This window comes from Macaca thibetana, chromosome 16 (genome assembly GCF_024542745.1).
Source record: "Macaca thibetana thibetana isolate TM-01 chromosome 16, ASM2454274v1, whole genome shotgun sequence".
NCBI lineage: Eukaryota > Metazoa > Chordata > Mammalia > Primates > Cercopithecidae > Macaca > Macaca thibetana.
Genome location: NC_065593.1, coordinates 19,441,814 through 19,466,725, shown reverse-complemented (window position 1 = coordinate 19,466,725; position 24,912 = coordinate 19,441,814). Strand labels below are relative to the sequence as shown.

At 43.9% G+C, this 24,912-nt stretch overlaps 2 protein-coding genes across 2 annotated transcripts in view; both read left to right on the top strand.

The window, feature by feature from the left end:
• The window catches only part of OVCA2 (OVCA2 serine hydrolase domain containing), a 219,978-nt gene that overhangs the window by 20,053 nt on the left and 175,013 nt on the right, over window positions 1–24,912 (top strand). The window lies entirely within an intron of this gene.
• RPA1 (replication protein A1) overlaps window positions 1–24,912 on the top strand; it is a 63,113-nt gene that overhangs the window by 17,551 nt on the left and 20,650 nt on the right. Inside the window, exons 5-8 of the mRNA XM_050763564.1 lie at window positions 820–908; window positions 18,898–18,990; window positions 22,196–22,328; window positions 23,726–23,828. Of these exons, the coding sequence (XP_050619521.1) occupies window positions 820–908; window positions 18,898–18,990; window positions 22,196–22,328; window positions 23,726–23,828 (418 nt within the window). The remainder of the gene's footprint in view (window positions 1–819; window positions 909–18,897; window positions 18,991–22,195; window positions 22,329–23,725; window positions 23,829–24,912) is intronic.

Here is a 24,912-nt window from a genome sequence, read left to right as displayed (position 1 = left end):
GTTAGCAAGGCCAGGCCAGGCAAGCCATGGCACAAGTTTTTCTTTTTGGCCTAACGTCATTGGGAAGTTATCACAAGGTTTCAGTCAGAGTTAAAAATCAAAGAACAAATCCCAGCACTTTGGGAGGCCAAGGTGGGCGGATCACGAGGTCAGGAGATCGAGACCATCCTGGCTAACACGGTGAAACCCCGTCTCTACTAAAAAGTACAAAAAACTAGCCGGGCGAGGTGGCGGGTGCCTGTAGTCCCAGCTACTCGGGAGGCTGAGGCAGGAGAATGGCGTGAACCCGGGAGGCAGAGCTTGCAGTGAGCCGAGATCCAGCCACTGCACTCCAGCCTGGGCAACAGAGCGAGGCTCCGTCTCAAAAAAAAAAAAAAAAAAAAAATCAAAGAACAGTAAGTTCTTAAAAATGGGTCCTAATTACATTGTAAAACATATCCGTTGTCATAATTAGTTTTCACTGGGAAAAAGTCATTGTTTAGATGAGTATGTGTTTCTGAAAACAGGCCATCCCTTTTTATGCCATACATTCTTGTGTTTAGTCATCTAAATTCTTACTGTGTCAGTTGCTCCTTGAAGATACGGTACGTAGCAAGAACACTGCATTTTAATTAAGGAACTAGATGGAAAATGAAAACCCTGCAATCTAGAAAAGGCTTGATCATGATGCAGTGAAAGCTTAAGAGAAATATTTATGTAAACAGGTGACAAAGGGAAAATAGTTTTGTCAGAATGATCATCAGGGAAAGCATTTTGAGTAGCTTATCATTTGAACGGAATTTATTTTTCTAACCTGTTTCTGTTTGTCTGCTTTTGCAGGAGAGTCGTTATTTTGATGGAATTAGAAGTTTTGAAGTCCGCTGAAGCAGTTGGAGTAAAGATTGGCAATCCAGTGCCCTATAATGAAGGTAAAATGCTTTGGCATAGATTGTAGCACTCAATTGAATACCTCTTTATATAGTCGAAATTCTACCTTTTGGATTCAGTTTGACTTGTTAGTGTTAAAAAAATGATAGTGATTCTGGGGTCTAGGAACCAAGTTATTCTGTCAGGCTTTTTCAGTTCTAAAGAAACGATGTATGAAGAAAGGGCACAATTAGAAAGCAATGGACAAATGGGCTGGGTGCATGGTGGCTCACACCTGTAATCCCAGCACTTTGGGAGGCCAAAGCAGGTAGGTCATTTGAGGTCAGGAGTTTGAGACCAGTCTGGCTAGCATGGCAAAACCCCATGTCTACTAAAAATACAAAAAGTACAGGCATAGTGGCCCGCACCTGTAATCCCAGCTACTCAGGAGGCTGAGGCAGGGGCATTGCTTGAACCCAGGAGGCGGAGGTTTCGGTGAGCCGAGATCATGCCACTGCACTCTAGCCTGGGTGACAGAGCAAGACTGTGTCTCAAAAAAAAATAAGAAAGTTGCCGGGTGCGGTGGCTCACGCCTGTAATCTCAGCACTTTGGGAGGCCGAGGCGGGCAGATCACAAGGTCAGGAGATCGAGACCATCCTGGCTAACACGGTGAAACCCCATCTCTACTAAAAATGCAAAAAAAAAATTAGCCGGGCACAGTGGCAGGCGCCTGTAGTCCCAGCTACTCGGGAGGCTGAGGCAAGAGAATGGCGTGGGACCGGGAGGAATGGCGTGGGACTCCATCTCAAAAAAAAAAAAAAAAAAAAAAAAAAAGAAAGTAATGGACAAAGATTCAGTTATACTAGAGTAAAAAAAAAAAATCTGTGATATTATAGGGTATCTGTAATATTAATGAGAAACATGTTTTCCTAAGATTTATCTTGTGCACACTTTTGTTTTGTTTGTTTGTTTGTTTGTTTGTTTTTTGAGACGGAGTCTTGCTCTGTCGCCCAGGCTGGAGCGCAGTGGCGCGATCTTGGCTCACTGCAGGCTCTGCCTCCCGGGTTCACACCATTCTTCTGCCTCAGCCTGCCGTGTAGCTGGGACTACAGGTGCCCTCCACCATGCCCGCCTAATTTTTTGCATTTTTATTAGAGATGGGGTTTCACCATGTTAGCCAGGATGGTCTCGATCTCCTGACCCTGTGATCCGCCCGCCTCGGCCTCCCAAAGTGCTGGGATTACAGGCATGAGCCACTGCGCCTGGCACACTTTTGTTTTTAAAAAGTGTGAAGCATGCAGTCTATCACTCCTGTGATAGCACTTACCGCACTGGTAGCTTTTAGAATTATCTCTGTTTACTGCTAAGCCATGAGTAAACTGTGTGAAGGCAGAGATCATGTTTGTTCTAGTGCCTGACTTGAGGCTGGCCTTTAGTAAGTATTTGTTGAAACAAGTTGAATATATAACATTATTTTACTGTGATTATCTCTCGATGATGAAATTACTAATGATTTAATTTTCTCATGAAAATGTATAGAAAAGCACAATGAAATCAGAAAAAAAAGTCCATTTTTTCTTTGCGTCCTAAAAGAGGCTGAAAAAAAAAAATCATTACTTTAGACGAAAGAGACAATTCTAGAGAAAGGCAAAAAAAATCTTCAAATCACTGGCCCTCTTAAAGGAAAAGATTGTTTGCCCTTACACCAAGTCAAAAAATAAAATAAAAGCCTCACTTTACACCAAAATAAATTTGAGATGTATCTTTTCAAGTTAGAAAATGAAACCATCGAAAATCAAAAAGAAGAGGCTGCACAAAGAATAATTCACAGTGAATATTTGTTTAAATTGAAATTTTAAAATTACGTATTAAAAATAGGAAAGCAGGCACAGTGCCTCACACCCGTAATCCCTGCACTTGAGGAGGCCGAGATGGAAGAATTGCTTTGAGTCCAGGAGGATGAGACCAGCCTGGGCAACACAGGAAGACCCCATACCTACAATAATTTTTAAAAACTTAGCCAGGTGTGATGGCTCACACCTGTAGTCTCAGCTACTTGGGAGGATGAGATGGGGGGATTACTTGAGCCTGGGAGGTTGAGGCTGCCGTGAGCTGTGATCGCACCGCTGCCCTCCAGCCTGGGGACACAGCAAGTGTCTGCTATACCCCACTGCAAAAAATTACAAGTATGTCACCTTAAACTAGGATAAAATATTTGCAACTGATAGGATTGACAAAGGGTTACTATCTTTACTATTTATTGAATTTTTTGCATATTAAGGAATAAAGTAGTTCATTAGCAGCAGGCATTGGAGAAAAATAGCTTGTTCACTATAGAAGGAAAACAGATGGCTGATACATTAGAAAACATCTTCAGCCTTGCTCGTTATCTTTGTCTCGTTCCTGATCTCAGGGAGAAGCATTCAGACTTTCACCATGAAATATCATGTTAGCTGTAGGGTTTTCTTAGAGTCTTTTTATCAGAAATAAAGAAGTTTATTTCTGTTCCTAGTTGCTGAGGGCTTTCATCAGAAATGGTTGGTGAGTTTTGTCAAATGCTTTTTCTGTGCTTGCTGATGATCTGATGATCATGTGGTTTTCTTTGTTCATTGGTTAATATGGTGAGTTACATTGATTGACTTTTTTTTTTTTTTTGAGACAGTCTCATTCCGTCACATAGGCTGGAGTGCAATGGTGCCTTCTTGGCTCACTGCAACCTCCGCCTCCCAGGTTCAAGCGATTCTCGTGCCTCAGCCTCAGAGTAGCTGGCATTACAGGTGTATGCCATCACGTCGGGCTAATTTTTTTTTTTTTTTTTTTTTGTATTTTTAGTAGAGACGGGATTTTGCCATGTTGGCTAGGCTGGTCTCGAACTCCTGACCTCTAGTGGTCCACCCACTTCAGCCTCCCAAAGTTCTGGGATTACATTGCGCTCGGCCACTGCGATTGGTTTTTGAGCGCTAAACCAATCTGGGATCTCTGGAATAAGTCTATGTCATGATGTATTATTCTTTTTTTTTTTTTTTTGTGACTGAGTCTCGCTCTGTCGCCCAGGCTGGAGTGCAGTGGCCGAACTTCAGCTCACTGCAAGCTCCACCTCCCAGGTTCACGCCATTCTTCTGCCTCAGCCTCCTGAGTAGCTGGGACTACAGGTGCCCGCCACCTCGCCCAGCTAGTTTTTTTGTATTTTTTTAGTAGAGACGGGGTTTCACCGTGTTAGCCAGGATGGTCTCAATCTCCTGACCTCGTGATCTGCCTGTCTCGGCCTCCCAAAGTGATGGGATTACAGGATTGAGCCACTGCGCCCGGCCTGATGTGTTATTCTTTTTACATATTGTTGGATTTGATTTTCTAAATCCATTTGATTTGATTTACTTTGTTTAGAATTTCTGTATCTGTATTCGTGAGAGATATTTTTCTTTAGTTTTCTTTTCTTGTTACATCTCTGATTTTGATACCTGAGTAACCCTGACCTTATGGAATAAGCTGGAAAGTGTTCTGTCTTAAATTTGCTGCAGCAGTTTGTGTAGACTTGTTATAACTTCTTCCTTAGATGTTCAGTTGAATTCACCAGTGAAGCCATCTGGGCCTGATGTTATTTTTTTATGGAAAAGTCTTAAACTGTAAGTTCAGTTTCTTTAATAGAGAGATACAGGGTTATTCAGGCAACCTTCTTGAGTAGACTTTGGTAGATTATATGCTTCAAGGAATTTAATTTCATTTAAGTTCTTGAATTTATTAGTCTATAGAAATAGAAATATTCTAAACACCCCAATTGTTAGAAATTATCAAATGGATTAAAAAAATATATTTCCGGCCAGGTGCGGTGGCTCACACTTGTAATCCCAACACCTTGGGAGAACGAGGCAAGCCGATCGCTTGCGCTCAGGAGTTCAAGACCAGCCTGCCCAACATGATGAAACCCAGTTTCTACCAAAAATACAAAAAAGTAGCTGGATGTGGTGGCGCTCGTGCACCTGTGGTCCCAGCTACTTGAGCCCAGGAGGTGGAGGTTGCAGGAAGCTGAGATGGCGCCACTGCACTCCAGCCTGGGCGACAGAGCGAGACCCCATTTAAAAAGAGAAAAAGTGCTAGGCACTGTGGCTCGTGCCCATAATCCCAACACTTCGGGAGGATGAGACAGGCGGATCACGAGGTCAGGAGTTGGAGACCAGCCTGGCCAATATGGTGAGATCCCGTCTCTGCTAAAAAAATACAAAAATTATCTAGGCATGGTGGCACACACCTGTAGTCCCAGCTGTTCGGGAGGCTGAGGCAGGAGAATCACTTGAACCCGGGAGGCGAAGGTTGCAGTGAGCCGAGATCATACCACTGCATTCCAACTAGGCCGACAGAATGAGACTCTGTCTTCAAAACAAAACTGTGTGTGTGTGTGTGTGTGTGTGTGTGTGTGTGTATATATATATATATGTTTTCTTGTTATCCTTTGAGTATCTGTAGAATTTGAGAGTTTTATCAATTTTATTGATCTCAAAGGAGCAACTTTTGGTTTTATTGATTTTTCTCTTATGTTTTGTATTCTATTGATTTATGCTTCTGATCTTTAATATTTTCTTCTACTTACTTTGGATTTTGTATGTTCTTTTTCTCGTTTCTTAAGGTGGAAGCTGACTTCATTGACTTGAGATCTTTTTTTCTAACATAGGCATGTAGCTTTATAAATTTGCCCTTAGCTACTGCCTTAATAGCATCCTGCAAATTTGGATATGTTATATTCTCTTTCATATTCAATTCATAATACTTTCTTATTTCCTTTTCAGTTTCATCTTTGACATTCTGTTATTTAGAAAGGTGTTTAGTTTTTGGCCGGGCGCGGTGGCTCAAGCCTGTAATCCCAGCACTTTGGGAGGCCGAGACGGGCGGATCACAAGGTCAGGAGATCGAGACCATCCTGGCTAACCCGGTGAAACCCCGTCTCTACTAAAAAATACAAAAAACTAGCCGGGCGAGGTGGCGGGCGCCTGTAGTCCCAGCTACTCGGGAGGCTGAGGCAGGAGAATGGCGTGAACCCGGGAGGCGGAGCTTGCAGTGAGCTGAGATCGGGCCACTGCACTCCAGCCTGGGCGGCAGAGCGAGACTCTGTCTCAAAAAAAAAAAAAAAAAAAAAAGAAAGGTGTTTAGTTTTTAAATGTGGAGATTTTCTCTTTTTCTCTTTTTTTTTTTTTTTTTTTTTTTTGAGACAGAGTCTTGCTGTCAACCCAGGCTGGACTGCCTGGAGTGCAGTGGTGCAATCTCGACTCACCGCAACCTCTGCCTCCTGGGTTCAAGCGATCCTCTCACATCAGCCTCCTGAGTAGCTGGGACTACTGGTGTGCGTCACCACGCCTGGCTCATTTTTTATATTTTTAGTAGAGACAGAGTTTTGCCATGTTGGCCAGGCTGGTCTCAAACTCCTACCCTCAAGTGATCTGCCTGCCTCAGCCTCCCAAAGTGCTGGAATTATAGGCATGAGCCACCGAGCCGGCCAAATGTGGGTATTTTCTAGAGATCTTCTTGTTTTTGATATCTAATTTAATTCCAGTGTGATCAAACAACATACTTTGTGTGACCTGAATCCTGTTAAATGTATTGAGTCTTATTTTGTTTTATTTTTTTTTATTTATTTATTTTTGAGATGGTGACTCACTCTTTCACCCAGGCTGGAGTGCGGTGGCATGATCTTGGCTCACTGCAATCTCCACCTCCCAGGTTCAAGCGATTCTCCTGCCTTAGCCTCCCAAGTAGCTAGGACTACAGGTGCCTACCACCATGCCAATTAATTATTGTATTTTTAGTAAAGACAGGGTTTCGCCATATTGGCCAGGCTGGTCTCGAACTTCTGACCTCAGGTGATCTACCCACCTCAGTCTCCCAAGGTGCTGGGATTACAGGTGTGACTCACCGTGCCCAGCCTTGAGTCTTATTTTATGTCCAGCTTATGGTCTCTTTTGGTAAATTCTATGTGTACTTGAAAAGAAGATGTATTCTGTTGTTGGGCAGTCTTATAAATGTCAATTAAGTTGAGTTGTAAATTGTGTTATTCAGTTTTTCTATATCCTTACTGTTTTTCTGTTTTTTTTTTTTGTTTGTTTGTTTGTTTGTTTGTTTGTTTTTGTTTGTTTGTTTTTTTTTTTGAGACGGAGTCTCGCTCTGTCGCCCAGGCTGGAGTGCAGTGGTGCGATCTCAGCTCACTGCAAGCTCTGCCTCCCGGGTTCACGCCATTCTCCTGCCTCAGCCTCCCAAGTAGCTGGGACTACAGACGCCCGCCACCTCGCCCGGCTAGTTTTTTGTATTTTTTTAGTAGAGACGGGGTTTCACCGTGTTAGCCAGGATGGTCTCGATCTCTTGACCTCATGATCTGCCCGTCTCGGCCTCCCAAAGTGCTGGGATTACAGGCTTGAGCCACCGCGCCCGGCCCTGTTTTTCTGTTTACTTGTTCTGTCAATTACTGAGAGGGACGTTGAAATCTCTAACTGTAATAATTGTAAGTTTTTCTATCTCTCCTTGCAGTTCTATTAGTTTTTGCTTCATGTATTTCAAAGCTCTATTATTAAATATCTATATAATTTAGAATTCTTGTGTCCACTTGAAGAATTGACTCTTATCATTATGAAATGACTTTATCCCTGGTGAAGTTCTATGCTTCGAAGTCTGCTTTGATATTAGCATAGCCACTTTGGCGTTCTTTTTTTTTTTTTTTTTTCCTCGTAGACACAACACCTTGCTCTGTTGCCTGGGCTGGAGTACAGTGGTACATTCACGGCCCAGTGCAGCCTCGATGGCCTGGGCTCAAGCAATCCTCCCACCTCCGCCTCCTGAGTAGCTGGGACTACAGGCATGTGCCAACACGCCCAGCTAATTTTATTTAATTTTGGTTTTTGTTTGTTTATTTTTGAGACAAAGTCTCACTCTGTTGCCAGGCTGGAATGCAGTGGCACGATCTCAGCTCACTGCAACGTCTGCCTCCCAGGTTCAAGTGATTCTCCTGTCTCAGCCTCCTGAGTAGCTGGGGCTACAGGCATGCACCGCCACGCCCAGCTTGTTTTTGTATTTTTAGTAGAGATGGGGTTTCACCATGTTGGCCAGGATGGTCTCTATCTCTTGACCTCATGATCCACCCACCTGAGTCTCCCAAAGTGCTGGAATTACAGGCGTGAGCCACCGCGCCCGGCCTAATTTTATTTTTTGTGGACATGGAGTCCTGTCATGTTGCAGGACTGGTCTTGAATTCCTGACTTCCAGCAATCCTCCTTCCTCAGCCTCCCAAGTAACTGGACTGCAGGCTACATTGGTAGTCTGGGAGGTGGAGTACTGGGCCTGCCTGGACTGGGACTACGGTGCCACCATGTGCAGCTCATTACTTTTATTTTTATTTGTAGGGATGGGGTCTAACTTTGTTGCCCAGGCTGGTCTCAAACTGCAGGCCTCAGTCCTCCCGCCATAGCCTCTCGAAAGGCTGAATTACCTGCCTAAGCTACCTTGCCTGGCCATTGTGTATACTTTCTGTTGCTAGCCATTCAAATTCACTAATCGTTTCTCAGACAATGCCTAATCTGCTGTTAATCCCATTGAGTGTATTTTTCTTCTCAAATAGTATAATTTTCATCCCTAGAAGCTTGATTTTTGGGTCTTTTAAAATCTCTTCGACGTCTCTGCTTAATTTTGGGGACATACAGAGCACAAAGACGATATTTGTTTTAAGGTCCTTGTCTGTGGATTCTGATGTCTGTGTAAGGTCCGGATTTGTTTCCATCAGTTGATCCCGGCCTCTCCCATCATGGATCATATTTTCCGGCTTCTTTTCATGCCTGGCCCTCGGACCGAATGCCTCGGACGAATGATGTTGGGATTCGGACCTTGTTGGGTGCTGGAAACTTTTGTAATCCTGTAATTATTCTTGAGCTTTTTTCAGGGATACAGTTAACTTGGAGACAGTTTGATCTTTTGGTGTGTTGCTTTTAAGATTTACTAGGCGGGATCAGAGAGCTGCCGTTAGTCTAGGTGCAGTTATTCCCAATACTGAATCAGGACCTGACAGGCTGTTCTACTTCGTGCCCCATGAATATGAATTTTTCCCGTCTGACTGGTAGAAACAGGTACGATTTCAAGCTTGCTATAAACACAGGCATGGCTCCCTCTGGCCTTCTCAGATGATTCTCACCCTGGCCTCAGATAGTATCCACACACACACGGGCCGACCAGTACTCTGCTGACTACCCAGGAGACCTGCCACCCATCTCTGGAGTTCTCTGCGTACAGCCCTCTCTTCTCTGCTCCTCTGTCCGGCCAGCTGGACGGTGATCTCCCCAGACTCTTGGCCCCCTAAGCCCTCGAGGCCCTGAGCTGGTGCAGACTCACTCGCTCTCCTTCCTGCGCACAGCAGTCGCTGCCCTTCATTGCTTCGTGTCTCGTGTCTTGAAAACCGTGTGTTTCAGATATTTTCTCCCTTTTTGGTGGGGGGAGGGGGTTATTTTAGGTGTCAGGGTAAACCTGGTCTCTGTTGCTCCATCATGTCCCGTACATAGTTTTAAAAGTTGCGTATTTTTGCAAGGTGTGTCCTTAAAAACAAAACAGCATTCTCCTGGCTCACTTTTCTTTGGCCTCTGACTCCTGTCTGGAGACAGTCTGTTTCAGATCTACAGCTGTTTCATCTCTCTTTGTCTCCATATTTCTAAGTAACACGTTTGTGCTGCTCTTTGTTAATTCTTTCAGTTGAAACATTTGTTTATTAACTTCACACTACAGGAGATTAGAATGTGGCGCGCTCTCGCTCTCTCTCTCTCTATTTCTCTCTCTCTCTCTCCCCTGCCCTCCCTCCCTCCCCCCACCCCCAGCTCTTTTTTTCTTTTTTAAGTCTCGCTCTGTCACCCAGGCTGGAGTCCAGTGGTGTGATCTGAGCTCACTGCAACCTCCGCCTCCTGGACTCAAGCAATCCTCCTTGCCTCAGCCTCCTCAGTAGCTGGGATTACAGGTGTGCACCACCTCTCCCTGCTAATTTTTGTTTGTTTGTTTGTTTGTAGCGATGGAGTCTCACTGTGTTGCCCAGGCTGGTCTCAAACTCCTGGGCTCAAGCAATCCGCCCACTTCAGCCTCCCAAAGTGCCAGGATTACAGGTGTGAGCCACTGTGCCCAGCTTAGCATGTAGCTCTCTTATACTTCCCCTATCCCGCTGTCCACATGGAAGAAGTAGACGTTAATATGAGATTAGATCAAAATTAATTAATTAATTAATTTATTTATTTATTTGAGACAGAGTCTCGCTTTGTTGCCCAGGCTGGAGTGCAGTGGCATGATCTAGGCTCACTGCAACCTCTACCTCCCAGGTTCAAGTGATTTTCCTGCCTCAGGCTCCCAAGTAGCTGGGATTACAGGTGCCCGCCACCATGCCCGGCTAATTTTTGTATTTTTAGTAGAGATGAGGTTTCACCATGTTAGCCAGGCTAGTCTCGAACTCCTGACCTCAGGTGATCTACCCGCCTTGGCCTCCCAAAGTGCTAGGGTTACAGGCATGAGCCACCGCGCCCAGTCAAAATTTATATATTTACTTATTTGGAGACAGGGTCTTGCTTCATCATCCAGGCTGGAGTGCAGTGGCTCAAACACGGCTCACTGTAGCCTCGACCTCCCAGGCTCAAGCAATCTTCCCACCTCAGCTTTCCCAGTAGCTGGGAGCGTGAACCACCACACCCAACTAATTTATTTTATTTTATTTTTATTTATTTATTTTTTTGAGACGGAGTCTCACCCTGTCACCTAAACTGGAGTGCGATGGCACGATCTTGGCTTGTTGCAGCCTCCACCTCCTGACTTCAAGCAATTCTCCCACCTCAGCCTCCTGAGTAGGTAGGGTTACAGGTGCCCGCCACCACACCTGGCTAATTTTTTGTATTTTTAGTAGAGACGGCGTTTCACCGTGTTGGCCAGGCTGGTCTCGAACTCCTGACCTCATGTGAGACACCACGCCCAGCCCCAACTAATTTTCATATTTTTTGTAAAGACAGAGTTTTGTCATGTTGCCCAGGCTGATCTTAAGCTCCTGAGCTCGGGTAATCTGCCCGCCTGTCTCCCAGTGTGCTGGGATTACCAATGTGAGCCCCCTGCATGGGGCCAACATCAAAATTTAAATGGCCGGTCAGATTTAAGTTTTTCTATGAAACATACCTTGCTTTGTTAAAAATTTAAAGTTTTCAAAACATATCTGTAGAAGGCAGCTTTCAAATGGTTGTTATGTTTTCAGATAGATGTTTTTGGTAAGCAGAACAACATCATTTTATTGTTTTACTAATCAGCCAATTTTTGAACTAAATCTGAGGTCACTAAGAGATGATGGTCAGTCATGAATATTTGGAAAAACATTTGTGATATAATTTATAGAAAAGACATGTTCAGAGTGTATCGAATAATTTTAATAACATATCACTCATTAAATACATATATTAACTAACTGTAACTGTGACACTGAAAATATAAAATTGACTTTAAGCCGATCAGCATTAAGAAGCTGGAAGATGGTCGTGTGGCTTGTCTGAAATCTTCCAGCGTCTTTATCTCCTCTTTCCCAAGTGATTTCCCGTAGGAGGCTGTGTTTGAACTCAGAGAAGCAGCCGTTTCTTAAAAACTAAACTGTCTCTCTGCTGCTCCCAATAGACAGAGGCGCTTAGCTGCTTCCCACTGAAGCACACGAATTCACTGTCTTGATTTAACCTTACCAACATATGCGGGGCGCAGTGGCCCATGCCTGTAATCCCAGCACTTTGGGAGGCTGAGGTGGGCAAATCACCTGAGGTTGGGAGTTCAAGACCAGCCTGACCAACATGGAGAAACCCCCTCTCTACTGAAATACGAAGTTAGCCGGGCATGATGGCAGGTGCCTGTAATCCCAGCACTTTGGGAGGCTGAGGCGGGCAAATCACCTGAGATCAGGAGTTTGAGACTAGCCTGGCCAATATGGTGAAACCTCATCTCTACTAAAAGTACAAAAAATTAGCTGGGCAAGGTGGCGTGCGCCTATAGTCCCAGCTACTTGGGAGGCTGAGGCAGGAGAATTGCTTGATCCTGGGACTCGGAGGTTGCAGTGACCTGAGATTGCACCATTGTACTCCAGCCTGGGCAACAGGAGTGAAACTGCGTCTCAAAGATAAATAAGTAAAAATAACCTTAGCAACGTGGTTCTTCAATTTGTCCGTAACTAACTTTTACAGTAGTAGGGTTTTCGCTTAAGGATAAGTGGAATTGAATTGAACCCAGTAACTCTTACGCCGGAGACAAACTGCATCCTGTCTTCGTTTTCCTACTTGGAAGTGAGTCCTGGCTTTTGCCCAAGTGAAATAATGGAAAAGAAAGGAAAGTTGGAGAGTCTCAGGTCTGGACCTTAGCTGTGAATTCAGCACAATCACAGAATGTTGAGATAGAGGAAACTGTTTTAGAGATCAGTTGATCAGTTTTTAATTATTAAATAAAAGCGTGAATGAGGCAGTGAAGTAACTTACCCAAGGTCACACAGTGGGGATGCTACAAGAAATGAGAATGAACATTTATCATTTCCCAGTGAGAACAGTTTCCATTGTGCCCAGACCTTCAAAGATTAACCTTCATACCAAAGTTTTTGCCTACTTGAAAATTGTATTTAAGTACGTAGATCGTGTGAGTGAGTCTATTGCAGGAATGTTATATACATAATTGAAATTATCTCTATTTCACATTTGTATATTTATCCATTAAAACTTGCATAATTAAAGAAATGTAAAATATAATTGAGATAATCAGACATCTGTTTTCTTTAATAAACCTTAATCTTGAATAGATAATATGGTTAAATGATTTCAAAAAGATAATATACTTACATGACTTCAAGTCACAGCTACCGGATTGTGTGTTCGGAGGAGTCTTACTCCTACCCTTGCCGCCCCCCGCCCACTGCTGCCCTCTAGAGGTAGAGTTTTCATGGTTTCTTTTTATCCTTCAGGCGTTTCTTCATGAGAACGTAACCAAATACAAATATATATTCTCGTTCTGTACTCCACTTTGCCTCCACAAAAGGCAGCATTCTGTGTATGCTATCTTGTCTTTTTATCCTGCTTTTATTTATTTGTCATTATTTTAATAGAGGTGAGACCTCACTATGCTGTTCAGGCTGGTCTCAAACTCCTAGGCTCAAGCGATTCTCCCACTTCAATCCCAAAGTGCTAGGATTACAGGTGTGAGCACTGCACCCAGCCATATCCTGTTTTTTAAAAATTTTCTGGCCAAGTGCGGTGGCCCCCGCCTGTAATCCCAACACTTTGGTAGGCCAGGCTGGGCAGATTGCTTGAGCTCAGTTCACGACCAGCCTGGGCAACATGGTGAAACCCTGTCTCTACCAAAAATACAAAAAATTAGCCAGGTGTGGCGGTGCACACCTGCAGTCGCAGCCACCCGGGAGACTGAGGTGAGAGGATCACTTGAGCCTGGGAGGCAGAGGCTGCAGTGAGCCAGGGTCGTGCTGCTGTGCTCCAGCCTGGGTGACAGAGTGAGACTCCATCTCAAAAATAAAAAAAAAAGGTTTTTTTTTGGCCTAGAGGTATTTCCATATACTAGTATATGCTTAGAGATCTTTTTCTTTTTTTTTGAGACAGAGTCTCTCTGTCACCCAGGGTGGAGTGCAATGGCGCAATCTCAGCTCTGCCTTTTGGGTTCAAGCCGTTCTCCTGTCTCAGCTTCCCTAGTAGCTGGGATCACAGGCACCTGCCACCATGCCTGGCTAATTTTTTTATATTTTTTGTAGAGATGGGGTTTCACCCTGGTGGCCAGGCTGGTCTCGAACTCCTGACTTCAAGTGATCTGCCCACCTCTGCCTCCCAAAGTGCTGGAATTACAGGCGTGAGCCACCACACCCAGCCACAGTTTTAGTTTTTACACTGAAATTATTCATGCTGCTTCTGTCTTATACTGTTGTGGATTCTTGATTTATAGTGTTTTGGGCTTCATTTTCACACAACTTGGAATGTGTGGGTTTTCTCTGTTCCCTGGTTTCACGGAAGATGTCGTTTGTAATGAGGGATGTGCCTATGTCTGTGTGCGCGTGCACGTATGTGTACGCATGTATATGTACACGTATGTGCATACACGTATGTGTACGCACATATGTGTACGCAGCCGGTATTTGTTCCTATGGCTCTGTATTGGTTTTTAGAAGTGGGAAGATGTGGGGCTAGGCCATCACTATGTTCTTTCCAGAAATAGAACCTGCTAGATATTAATTTTTATTTACACAAATTGTAATTTGATCCTTTAAATTGGAGAGGGAATTGAGTAAGTAAAGTTCTAAATTATTAAATCGACACATCAGTTTTGTTTTGCAGTAGTAATGTTTTGTTAAAATGAGCGAATTGATTATCACATTCTCAGCTTTTAGGAAGGTGAGCTAAGACAAAGCAATGCTTAGCATTTTTCTGAAACCTTTGGATGCAGTCAGGACAAGAGAGAGGTGACTGTGCCCAGCTTTATCACCTCTGGCCAGGTTTCTAGTGTTTTTTTTGTGTGTGTGCTCTATTTAATTGAATGATTGCTTTGGACATTTTCTGTTTTGGGGGCAAAAGCCCAGTGAAGATGGGCTGGGCTCAGTGGCCAGTGGCTCATACCTTCAATACCTACACTTGGGGAGGCCGAGGCAGGAGGATCGCTGGAGGCCAGGAGTTCAAGACTGGCCGGGGCAACATAGTGAGACCCTGTCTCCACAAAAAAACAAACAAAAAAATTAGGCAGGCGTATTAGCACACTCCTCTAGTCCTGGCTCCTCAGGAAGCCGAGGTGGGAGGATCCCTTGAGCCCAGGAGGTCAAGGCTGCAGTGCTCTGTAGTCACACCAGTGTATTCCGGCCTGAGTGACAGATGGAGACCCTGTCTCAAAAAAAAAAAAAAAAAAAAAAAGAAGATAGAGATGATGGAAGGATTGAAGGATACTTATTGCTTAGTCAGAAATATAGGGCTGTGGGCCGGGTGCCGTGGCTGACACCTGTAATCCCAGCACTGTGGGAGGTCGAGGCGGGAGGATCAGCTGAGCCCAGGAGTTCAAGATCAGCCTGGGTAGCTGTAGACACAAAAGTAGTCTCTACAAAAAAAATACAAAAAATAAGCCAGGCGTGATCTTGTGTAACTGTAGTTCCATCTACTGGGGAGGCTGAGTGGGGGGATTGCTTGAGGCCAGGAGGTCAAGGCCTGTAGTGAGCCATGATCATGCCACTGCACTCCAACCTGGGCATCACAGCAATACCTGTCTCAAGGGGGCGGGGGCGGGGGGAAGAAAAAGAAAAGAAACACAAGGCTATGGGAAAATACTCCTTTATTTCCTCTCTCCAGTGTCTGTTAAAGCTCAGAGGGATGAGAAGATTGCTGTTCAGGATTACGTACTCTCAAATCTCATCGTAACCAGATCAGTGAGCCAGTGCGGAAATAGCTTTCTTGTAGTGACTTCTACCTCACAGGGCGTTTCACAGCAGTGCTTTCTCCTCTGTTGGGAAAGGAAGCATAGTCTGTACTAGCGGGTAGAGAACTGAAGTTCATTTTGTATTCTCCCAGCACCTAATCCAGAACTTGTGCCATGTGAGGTGACCAGTACAGTTACTTAAGTCCAGCCCACAAATAGGCAGGAATTCCAAAATGTGCATTGAAATTGTCTTGGCCGGGCACGGTGGCTCACTCCTGTAATCCCAGCACTTTGGGAGGCCGAGGCGGGTGGATCACCTGAGGTCAGGAGTTCGAGACCAGCCTGGCCAACATGGTGAAACCCTGTCTCTACTAAAAATACAAAAATTAGCCGGGCGTGGTGGCGGGCGCCTGTAATCCCAGCTGCTCGAGAGGCTGAGGCAGGAGAATCACTTGAACCTGGGAGGCAGAGGTTGCAGCGAGCTGAGATCGCACCATTGCACTCCAGCCTGGGGAATAAGAGCGAGACTTACCGTAATGTTGACCTGTGTTATTGGAATGGTTTGATTTGCAGGTGACACAAAGCAGAAGATGTATCAGAAGTTAAGTCTCTGCATTACTGCTTTGGGGCGTAATTTAATTTTTGGAGGGATTTTTACTTAGCTGTAGACTGAATTTTCTCGGTCTCGTGGCCCGCTGCTGTGCTGCCGTGCGTTCCCTGGAAGGTAGCTCTTGCTGTGTCGAACGCACTGATTTCTTGCCGTCCATTTGGCTCTGGGCCGTCTCTTGTCTCTTGTGCCAGATTTGCACATCTGGTCCAGAGCAGGAGTTAAGGATTGGCTCTAGTAAGTGGATTAGTAGCTTTTCCTAATTACCAGATCTCATAACTAGAGTTGCGGCTGCCAGAATTGGTTGTTCACAGTTCACAGTTACCAAGATGATGATGAAGTACATGGATCTAGTCATAAAAGGCTCAGTTCAGGATGATGTCCTGCTTCCCAGCTGTGCGATTTGAGCAAGTTACATGGTTCCTCTAACCCAGCGTTCTCATCTGTTAGAGGGTATGATAATAGTGTCTACGTCATAGGGCTGGCAGGCACTGTAGGAATGCATGTACCTGCATTCTCCTGAATGCAGTACCTGAAGCAGGGTAAGCACTCAAAAAAGGGTAGTTATTATTTATACATATTATAGGGCTTGATTGGAGACTGGTTAAATATGCTGTGCTTCATTGAATCTCAGAATCCAGTGATCACAAGACTGTACCGTTATATTATGTACTACTAAAAGGAGGTGATGGTAAGACATTGATTTACATGAAAAAAATGTGGATCTTAGAATAGGTAAACTAAGGTAAGTCACATTTTTAAAAGTTGTGGTAAAATATACCTAACATGAAATTTACATTTGACCATTTTTAAGCATACAGTTCAGTGACATTAAGTCCATCCACATTGTTGTTGTACAGCCATCAAAACCATCCATCTTTGGAACTTTTTCGTCATCCCAAACCGAAACTCTCGTGCCCATTAAACACGAGCTCTCCATTCCCCACTCCGGCCAGTCTCTGGTAACCCTTCTACTTTCTGTCCCTGGGAATGTGTCTATGGTAGATCCCTCTTACGATTTAGCTACATTTTTTTTTTGAGATGGAGTCTCGCTCTGTCGCCCAGGCTGGAGTGCAGTGGCCGGATCTCTGCTCACTGCAAGCTCCGCCTCCCGGGTTCACGCCATTCTCCTGCCTCAGCCTCCTGAGTAGCTGGGACTACAGGCGCCTGCCACGGTGCCCAGCTAATTTTTTTGTATTTTTAGTAGAGATGGGGTTTCACCATGTTAGCCAGGAGGGTCTCGATCTCCTGACCTCGTGATCCGCCCGCCCTGGCCTCCCAGAGTGCTGGGATTACAGGCGTGAGCCACCGCGCCCGGCCTGATTTAGCTACATTTTTATAGAAATTGAATCTATGTGATCAGCAAGATTGGATGACCACGTCCTTTTCATCAAGGTTCTTAAACAAGCAGACATGATCTGAGGAGGGAATTTTCTAGTTTAGAGATTTTGGAGGGAGGAAGTGGGAGGGAGTGTAGCAGGGGCTTATGTATTTTTATGGTACTCTTCTATTTTTGAATGTTTACGTCTTTATTCTCTTGAATATAATTCATGAAGCAGGTAAAGATACAGCTTTTGTTCTATTTCTTTCCAACCACTTAGCCCCAGTACTATTTCCTGAGCAACTCATCTTTTTCTACTGATTTTAAAAAAGGTTCACTACAGAATTTTAGACTGTTCCTTCACGAGATGCCTCGTCAGAGAAGAGCAGTTTTCCTTTGCAATTTTATGTGACACTTTGTAAATTCAGAGATAATGGAAAAGCCGAAATGTAAACACAGAAATTTCACTGTCAGTAATCTGGCTCTTTTTCTATGTAAATAAGGTCTCTCAATTCTTCTCTCCATAGGAAGAACTAAACGGTTCCGTTTAACCTTTTTAATTTTATGCTAAATTTATTTTACTCTCATGGCACCACCACCTCTCATTTAGTCGTGCCAGTTAAGAGTAATATTGGCAGAAGTAAATCAAATCAGTGTGTAACGTGCCCGTTTGAGTTAGGACCTTGGAAAACACAGCGGGAACGCAAACTCATCAGTTGGAGAAGGCAGAGACAGGGTGGCAGGTGGGAAGCCCTCCCAGCTGTGGGTACCATTTTTGTTCTTAGGGCACTCTAGGACATTTTTTTGAGTTGCCTTTGTGTGCTGCAGGTACCCTTGGTGAGCCGCCCAGATGAGGCTGACTTCTGCCTTTTAGAGCCAGTCGCCGAGGCAAAGCCAAATTCCATAAATCTGTTATTTCACGAAATGAGGTGTATTTTACAGTTTTCACATTCTTCAGCTCCATCAACACTTGTGTAAGGAGTGGTGGGTAAATACATACTCTTACGGTGGCATTTCTTATTTTCTGCTTCAGACACGCTCATTTCCCCCCTTTCCTTTTAATCTGCCTGTTTCCTTGACACACCTGCTTCTGAACCCCATTGTCATCTCTCCCTGCTGTGACGGTTCACCAGCACTTCACGGTACCGGAGCCTCTTTCAACTTGCGTTTTCCACCAACTGTCAGTTGCAAAATAAGGTTGCTTTGTTTGGGAGGGAGAGGGTAGAATCCTTTCCGAATGTCTCCTTTTCCTTTGAAGCAGGAGCACTTCAGAGACAATTGAACTGCTTTTAGGTTTTTCTTACCACCCAGCTTTTTCTTCTGATTGATCCTGCGGTGAACACACGGTTCTGTTGATGACATCGATTTGTTGCTATGGAAATAGTGGTAATGTCCCAGATTCAACCCAGTGACTTTACTGCAGGTTGTTGCAGGACAAATGGGCAAGGCTTTAGGGGAGAACCTCATTAAAACTGAAGGCTATCAATTCTAAGCAGGTGAAAGGTAGATGGAGCCAACCTTTTGTGTAATGAAAACACAAAGTGAACCCTTAGCAGATGCACTGCGTGCCGCTGAATGCCTCCGCATGAATTCTAACCCATGGGAGTCTTTGACAAAATAAAAAAATTTACACTTTCCCAGAGCATTTCTTCCACCCCAGTTTAAATCTCTTAACTCAAATCCTTTGCACTAAAATGAGCTTTCCCTTTTGGTCTTCAGGACATGGGCAGCCACAAGCAGCTCCTCCAGCGTCAGCAGGCAGCCCGGCGGCAAGCAGCAAGCCCCAGCAACAGCATGGAAGCTCGGGAGCGGGTAAGACGCCTCACGAGGGCACGCGCTGACCGTGGGCGTCAGGCTTGGGAATCATGTTTTGAAATTTAATCTGGGACTAAAGGGAGTTTTCCAGATGCCATTCATTACAGGGTTGTGTCTTGCAAAGGAAAATTCTGATTCATATTTTAGAGTATGTGATTGAAAAAATGATTAAAGATTGTCTTTTTTTTTTTTTTTTTTTTTTTGAGGTAGGATCTTGCTCTGTCACCCAGGCTGGAGTGCAGTGGTACCATCACAGCTCATTGCAGCCTTAACCTCCCAAGTAGCTGGTACTGTGGGCACATGCCGCTGTGCCTGGCTAATTTTTTTGTAGAAATGATGTCTTACTATGTTGCCCTGGCTGGTCTCAAACTCCTAGCCTCAAGCAATCCTCCATCCTTGGCCTCCCAAAGTGCTGGGATTATAGGTGTGAGCCAGAGTGTCCAGCCAAAGATAGTCTTTTAAAGATACTTAATAGTCAGACTTTTTAAAAAAAAAAAAAAATCAAATTGATACATTCTTCTCTGTTCATAGTTTACCATGTAGTTTCTTAGTTTCCCACCTCTTCAGGTTTTACACCCTCTGACTTTCTGCGAATTTGCATTCCTTTCAAGTTCTTGCCTCTTAACTATTCAGGACCCACTTAGTAAATTTGGCTTGTCCGTCTCCAAGTTTCCCATTTTGGGCCTCGTGGGTGTTTATCGTTTGCGTGAAGACAGTATTACTTACATTGGTCATAGGTTCTCCTTCTCAATTTCATGGATGAGAAATGGTTTCTTCATTTACTTTTCTCTGCAGCAGGTCCTGAGAGGCCCTAATGAAATCATTTTGTTTACTTTCTGGCCTTTACTTTAGGAACCTCTTGATCTGGGAAGTCACCGTTGAAAATTTGGATTTGTAGAATGTGGTTGGATTTATTTTTAGAGGTCCTTTTTTCTGTCACGGCTTCACATACACCTCCTCTCCTCCCCTCAACTATTAGTTTCTATTTTTCAGTGCTAAGATTCTAAGAAAAGCGAGGTTAAGACGTCACTAATGTTTCTGTGAAACTTTCAGGACGTTTCCCCCCATTGCTCTTCGTTGTTTTTAATCTGCCTCGCAATGCTGTCTACCTCTCTCGCTCTTACGAGCTCTCTCTCTCGCTCGCTCGCTCTCTCTCTCACTTTTACGAGCTCTCTCTCTCGCTTTCTTTCTCGCTCTTACGAGCTCTCTCTCTCTCTCTCTCTCTCTCCTTTTATAAGTGGATCTATTTATACACAACTCTCAAATAATATGCTGTTGGCCAGGCGTGGTGGCTCACGCTTATAATCCCAGCACTCTGGGAGGCTGAGGTGGGCAGATCACCTGCAGGAGTTCGAGACCAGCGTGGCCAACATGGTGAAACCCCATCTCTACTGAAAATACAAAAATTAATCAGGCGCGGTGGTGTGTGCCTGTAATCCCAGCTACTCGGGAGGCTGAGGCATGAGAATCGTTTGAACCCAGGAGGTGGAGGTTGCAGTGAGCCAAGTTTGCACCAGTGCCCTCTAGCTTGGACAACAGAGTGAGATTCTGTCTCAAAAAAAAAAAAAAAAATACACACACACACACACATACACTTTTGAAGAGGGTGGTGAAATAGACTCTAACGTAGTAAATAATCATTTCCTTAGGCTGATATACAAATAGTACATTATTCCTCTCTCTCCCTCCACAGAATTATTTTTCTGGTTGTCTATCTTTGCTTTATATTAAAATACATTTTTAAAAATCTGGGCTGGGCACAGTGGCTTACACCTGTAATCCCAGCACTTCGGGAGGCCAGAGCAGGGAGGATTGCTTAGCCCAGGAGTTTGATACCAGCCTGGACAACATAGTAAGATCCTATCTCTATAAAAATTTTTTTAAAAGAATCAGTCGGGCATGGTGGTGCACGCCTATAGTCCCAGTCACTCGAGAAGCTGAAGTGGGAGGATTGTTTGAGCTCAGGAATTTGAGGCTGCAGCGAGCTAAGATCATGCCACTGCACTCCAGCCTGGGGGACAGAGCAAGACCTTGTCTCAAAAAAATGAAAATCAGTTAATGTTCCCTAAACTATGTAGTGAAAGAAAATGAACTGGATATGTACGGAGGAGAAGCTACCCAGCATGAAATAAATTGGATGAATGGATGCTTGTGTGTGTTTTATGAAATTATAAATTACGTATAGGTATACACATGTATTCTACAAAGGACATGCGTTTCCGTACACAGTCTTGAGGTAATTACTGTTGTGTGTGTATTGATCTCTCTTGACTCCCCCGTTAGAACAGAAAATTTTAACCCTGGAACACTCCTATGTATATTTTTTGCTAATTACTACGAGTGCCTAGAAGGGTGTGGTACATGCTGTGGAAACTCAGTAAATAAATACTGGATAGATGGTGTATTGATCCTTTTAGCCAAATTCTATTCTGAAAAAATGTTTTGATATAGAGGGTATGAAATCACTGAACTAAATTATATTTTCTGAATTTGGAGGTTGAGTTTTGCAGACACGTGGTGCGTCTAAAAGAACGCATCTGATCCCTGTGGCTTCCCGGTGCCGGGCAGCTGCTCAGGTTTGGATTAAGGAGGCGGAAGGGTCTTAGTGGTCACCCACTTACGTGTCTTGACCAGAACTGATTCCTGCCCTTTACTCAACTCATTCTTACGGACTTCACTCTAGACTATTTAGTCCTCTAGATGCGTGGAGATCTGGGAGTTGTCTGGGGATTCGGAGGCCATCGATTTGTGATACGTCCTTTACGTCCTGTCTTTCCTCTTGCTTTTTTTCTTACGTAACTCGTGCCTTGCCGTCAGTTTTACCAGTTACGACAGTTGATTTCCTTTTTCTGACCCGTTATCTTGCCCATTGAGGCAAGAGAAGTGTGTAAGAGGGCGGCCTTCAGAAAGAACAGTGTCTGGATTCATTACCATTATTGCCTTGACCTCGGGGCTGACGTCAGCAAACGTAACAGTGAGCGTCTGTGTGCGCAGCCTTCGTTCTGGATTTGCTTTTCTAGCCTCCAGCCTCAGTCTCTGTTTGATCTGCGTATCTCTTGCATGCTACAAAGGAAAAGCTTTGCCTCTCGTGTTATAGGATTTCACTAGCGGCACCTCAAACATTTAGAGTTATTGTAAAGCTTACTATAAAAAAGCTAAGTAGAATAATAATGCTCCTTTCTGTTTGCGTTTGTTTTTTAAGGTTCCACTGTTTCTAAGGCTTATGGTGCTTCAAAGACATTTGGAAAAGCTGGAGGTCCCAGCCTGTCAAACACTTCTGGGGGAACACAGTCCAAAGTGGTGCCCATTGCCAGCCTCACTCCTTACCAGTCCAAGTGAGTTATGCATAGAATAAGTTCAGAGTGTGATTACAGAATCGTAGAAGCTGTTATGGACTCTTGAGTTATTTATGCGCAAACTTCAGGGTTACCACCAAATAAAATGGGTTTACTCTTTTTTTTTTTTCTGAGGAGGAAAGGGGTACAGATTGTGGCAACCTTTAACTCTTGTTGGAAAATATAGCAATAGCAATCTGCCATAGCCTGTGAGGTTTCATTCATTTTGAAAGAATTTGAAATTAAAAATATTTAATGCTTAATCAGTTGGTAGTCTTATGAGTAAAAATAAATATTTCTGATAATTCAAAAGGCATTTACTCTTCTCCTATAAATAGGTGACTTCGTCTTTGGTTTAGTTGGCTAGATAATCTGCAGAATTTGTATTAACCACATTAACATACCCTGAGCCTATATTTCATTTATATGACTTTTTCCACTAAAAATTAATTTGAGGCTGGGCGCGGTGGCTCATGCCTGTCATCCCGGCACTTTAGGAGGCTGAGGTGGGCGGATCACCTGAGGTCGGGAGTTCGAGACCAGCCTGGCTGACATGGTGAAACCCTGTGTCTACTAAAAATACAAACATTAGCCAGGTGTGGTGGCGGACTCCTGTAATCCCAGCTACTCAGGAGGCTGAGGCAGGAGAATCACTTGAACGCGGGAGGCAGAGGTTGCAGTGAGCTGAAATCGTGCCACTGCACTCCTGCCTGAGTGACAGAGTGAAATTCCGTCTCACAAAACAAATACACAAAATAAAGTAATTTGAATAGTTAAAAATTAGAGTTCCTTTTTCAGAATCCTTCCAGATATGTTTACATTTATTCTTCAATACTCTGTAATGTAGGAAGATATTTTTCCCTGTGAAATTATAAGTAAGGTACCTAATGTGCCCTGTGCCTCCTTTTTCCGTGCCTCTCTGCAAGGTCATGCTGCTTCGACGTGTTCTCCCTGATGGTCCACCGACATCGTGGATTTCTATTCAGGGTACATTAGGAGTGAGACAGAAGTTTGACACCAGTTACATCAGTTCCCATAATTGAAAACCATGGCAAAATATAATTGCTGGTGTTACTGTATTTTCCAGCTTAGAACCTTTCATTAAGGGGATATTGTTGCCTTGGTGATGCTTTTTGGAGAAGGGAGAGAGTTTATAAATTTACTTATTTGACAGGAGAATGAGTTAGTATTAAATCACCTTGCATGTTTTACTATTTGCTTATTCTGTAAACTGTCAAACCGATGTGTCATCTTGGGGTTTTAATTAGCTGGATTAAAATACAGGTTGGAAAATGAAATATGTGTTTGAAGACGAGAAAGGCTGTAGGAAGATGATTTCTTACTTGATCTTTTCTAAGGAAGACTCCAAACACTAATATAATCGATTTGGTTTGTAGGTGGACTATTTGTGCTCGTGTTACCAACAAAAGTCAGATCCGTACCTGGAGCAACTCCCGAGGGGAAGGGAAGCTTTTCTCTCTAGAACTGGTTGATGAAAGTGTGAGTATTTGTCACGTGGGGAAGTAAGTAGTAGACTCACTGAGAAACAAAAAGCTCAGCTCTGCGGGCCTATGAGGTGAAAAATAATAGTAGGCCAGAGACAAGCATGATTGTTATTGTGCTTTTCCCTCTGTCTTTTGATGCTGTCTGGAGTAGAGGGTTAAGGTCATAAATAAAATCTTTGATCTCAAGTACAGTGTTTGTAGCAGTAGAAAGTAGTTTTCTAAATGTGTAAGTAGCCCCATGGGCAGGAGGGACTGGAGACCATCTGATTTGCTGGCAGGTGCAGTCAGAGCACTGGGAGGTGATGCCTGCTTGTGAGCACAGTGCAGCTTTGGGCCACCGCAGAAGGCACACAGTTGTGCCCTTGGTACAGAAACGGTTTTGTGGGAAATGGGCTCTGACTGTGCACATTCTTTATTTGCTTTATTTAAACTAAACCAAACCATGACAATGAGACAAAATTCCTATCCCATGGAAGCATGACAGTCTTGATAGCTGTTCATCTATTAGTTTTATTAATAATTCCTGAAATTGCCGGGCATGGTGGCTCACGCCTGTAATTCCAGCACTTTGGGAAGCCAAGGTGGGCAGATCACTTGAGGTCAGGAGTTTGAGACCAGCCTGGCTAACATAGTGAAACCCCGTTTATACTAAAAATACAAAAATTAGCCAGGTGTGGTGGCAGGTGCCTGTAGTCCTAGCTACTTGGGAGGCTGAGGCAGGAGAATCGCTTGAACCCAGGAGGCAGAGGTTGCAGCCAGCCAAGATTGCACCACTGCACTCTAGCCTGGGCGATAGAGCAAGACTCCATCTAAATAATAATAATAATAATAATAGTAATAATAATAATTCCTAAAATGTACTTCAGCCTTCTTTTCAAACTGCTGCAGATTTCCTGTCGGTTCAAACTCCCAAAGGGGGAGAAAAAAAAGTAGATGTCTTTTTTTTTTTTTTTTTCTGGAAGTTAACACCCAGAATGTTTGACTGTGTGATGGCAGAATCAATATTAGAACCTAATTTTTTTTTTATTTTTATTTATTTTTTTTTTTACAAAGTATTGCTCCAATGTGTGGTGGGTTGG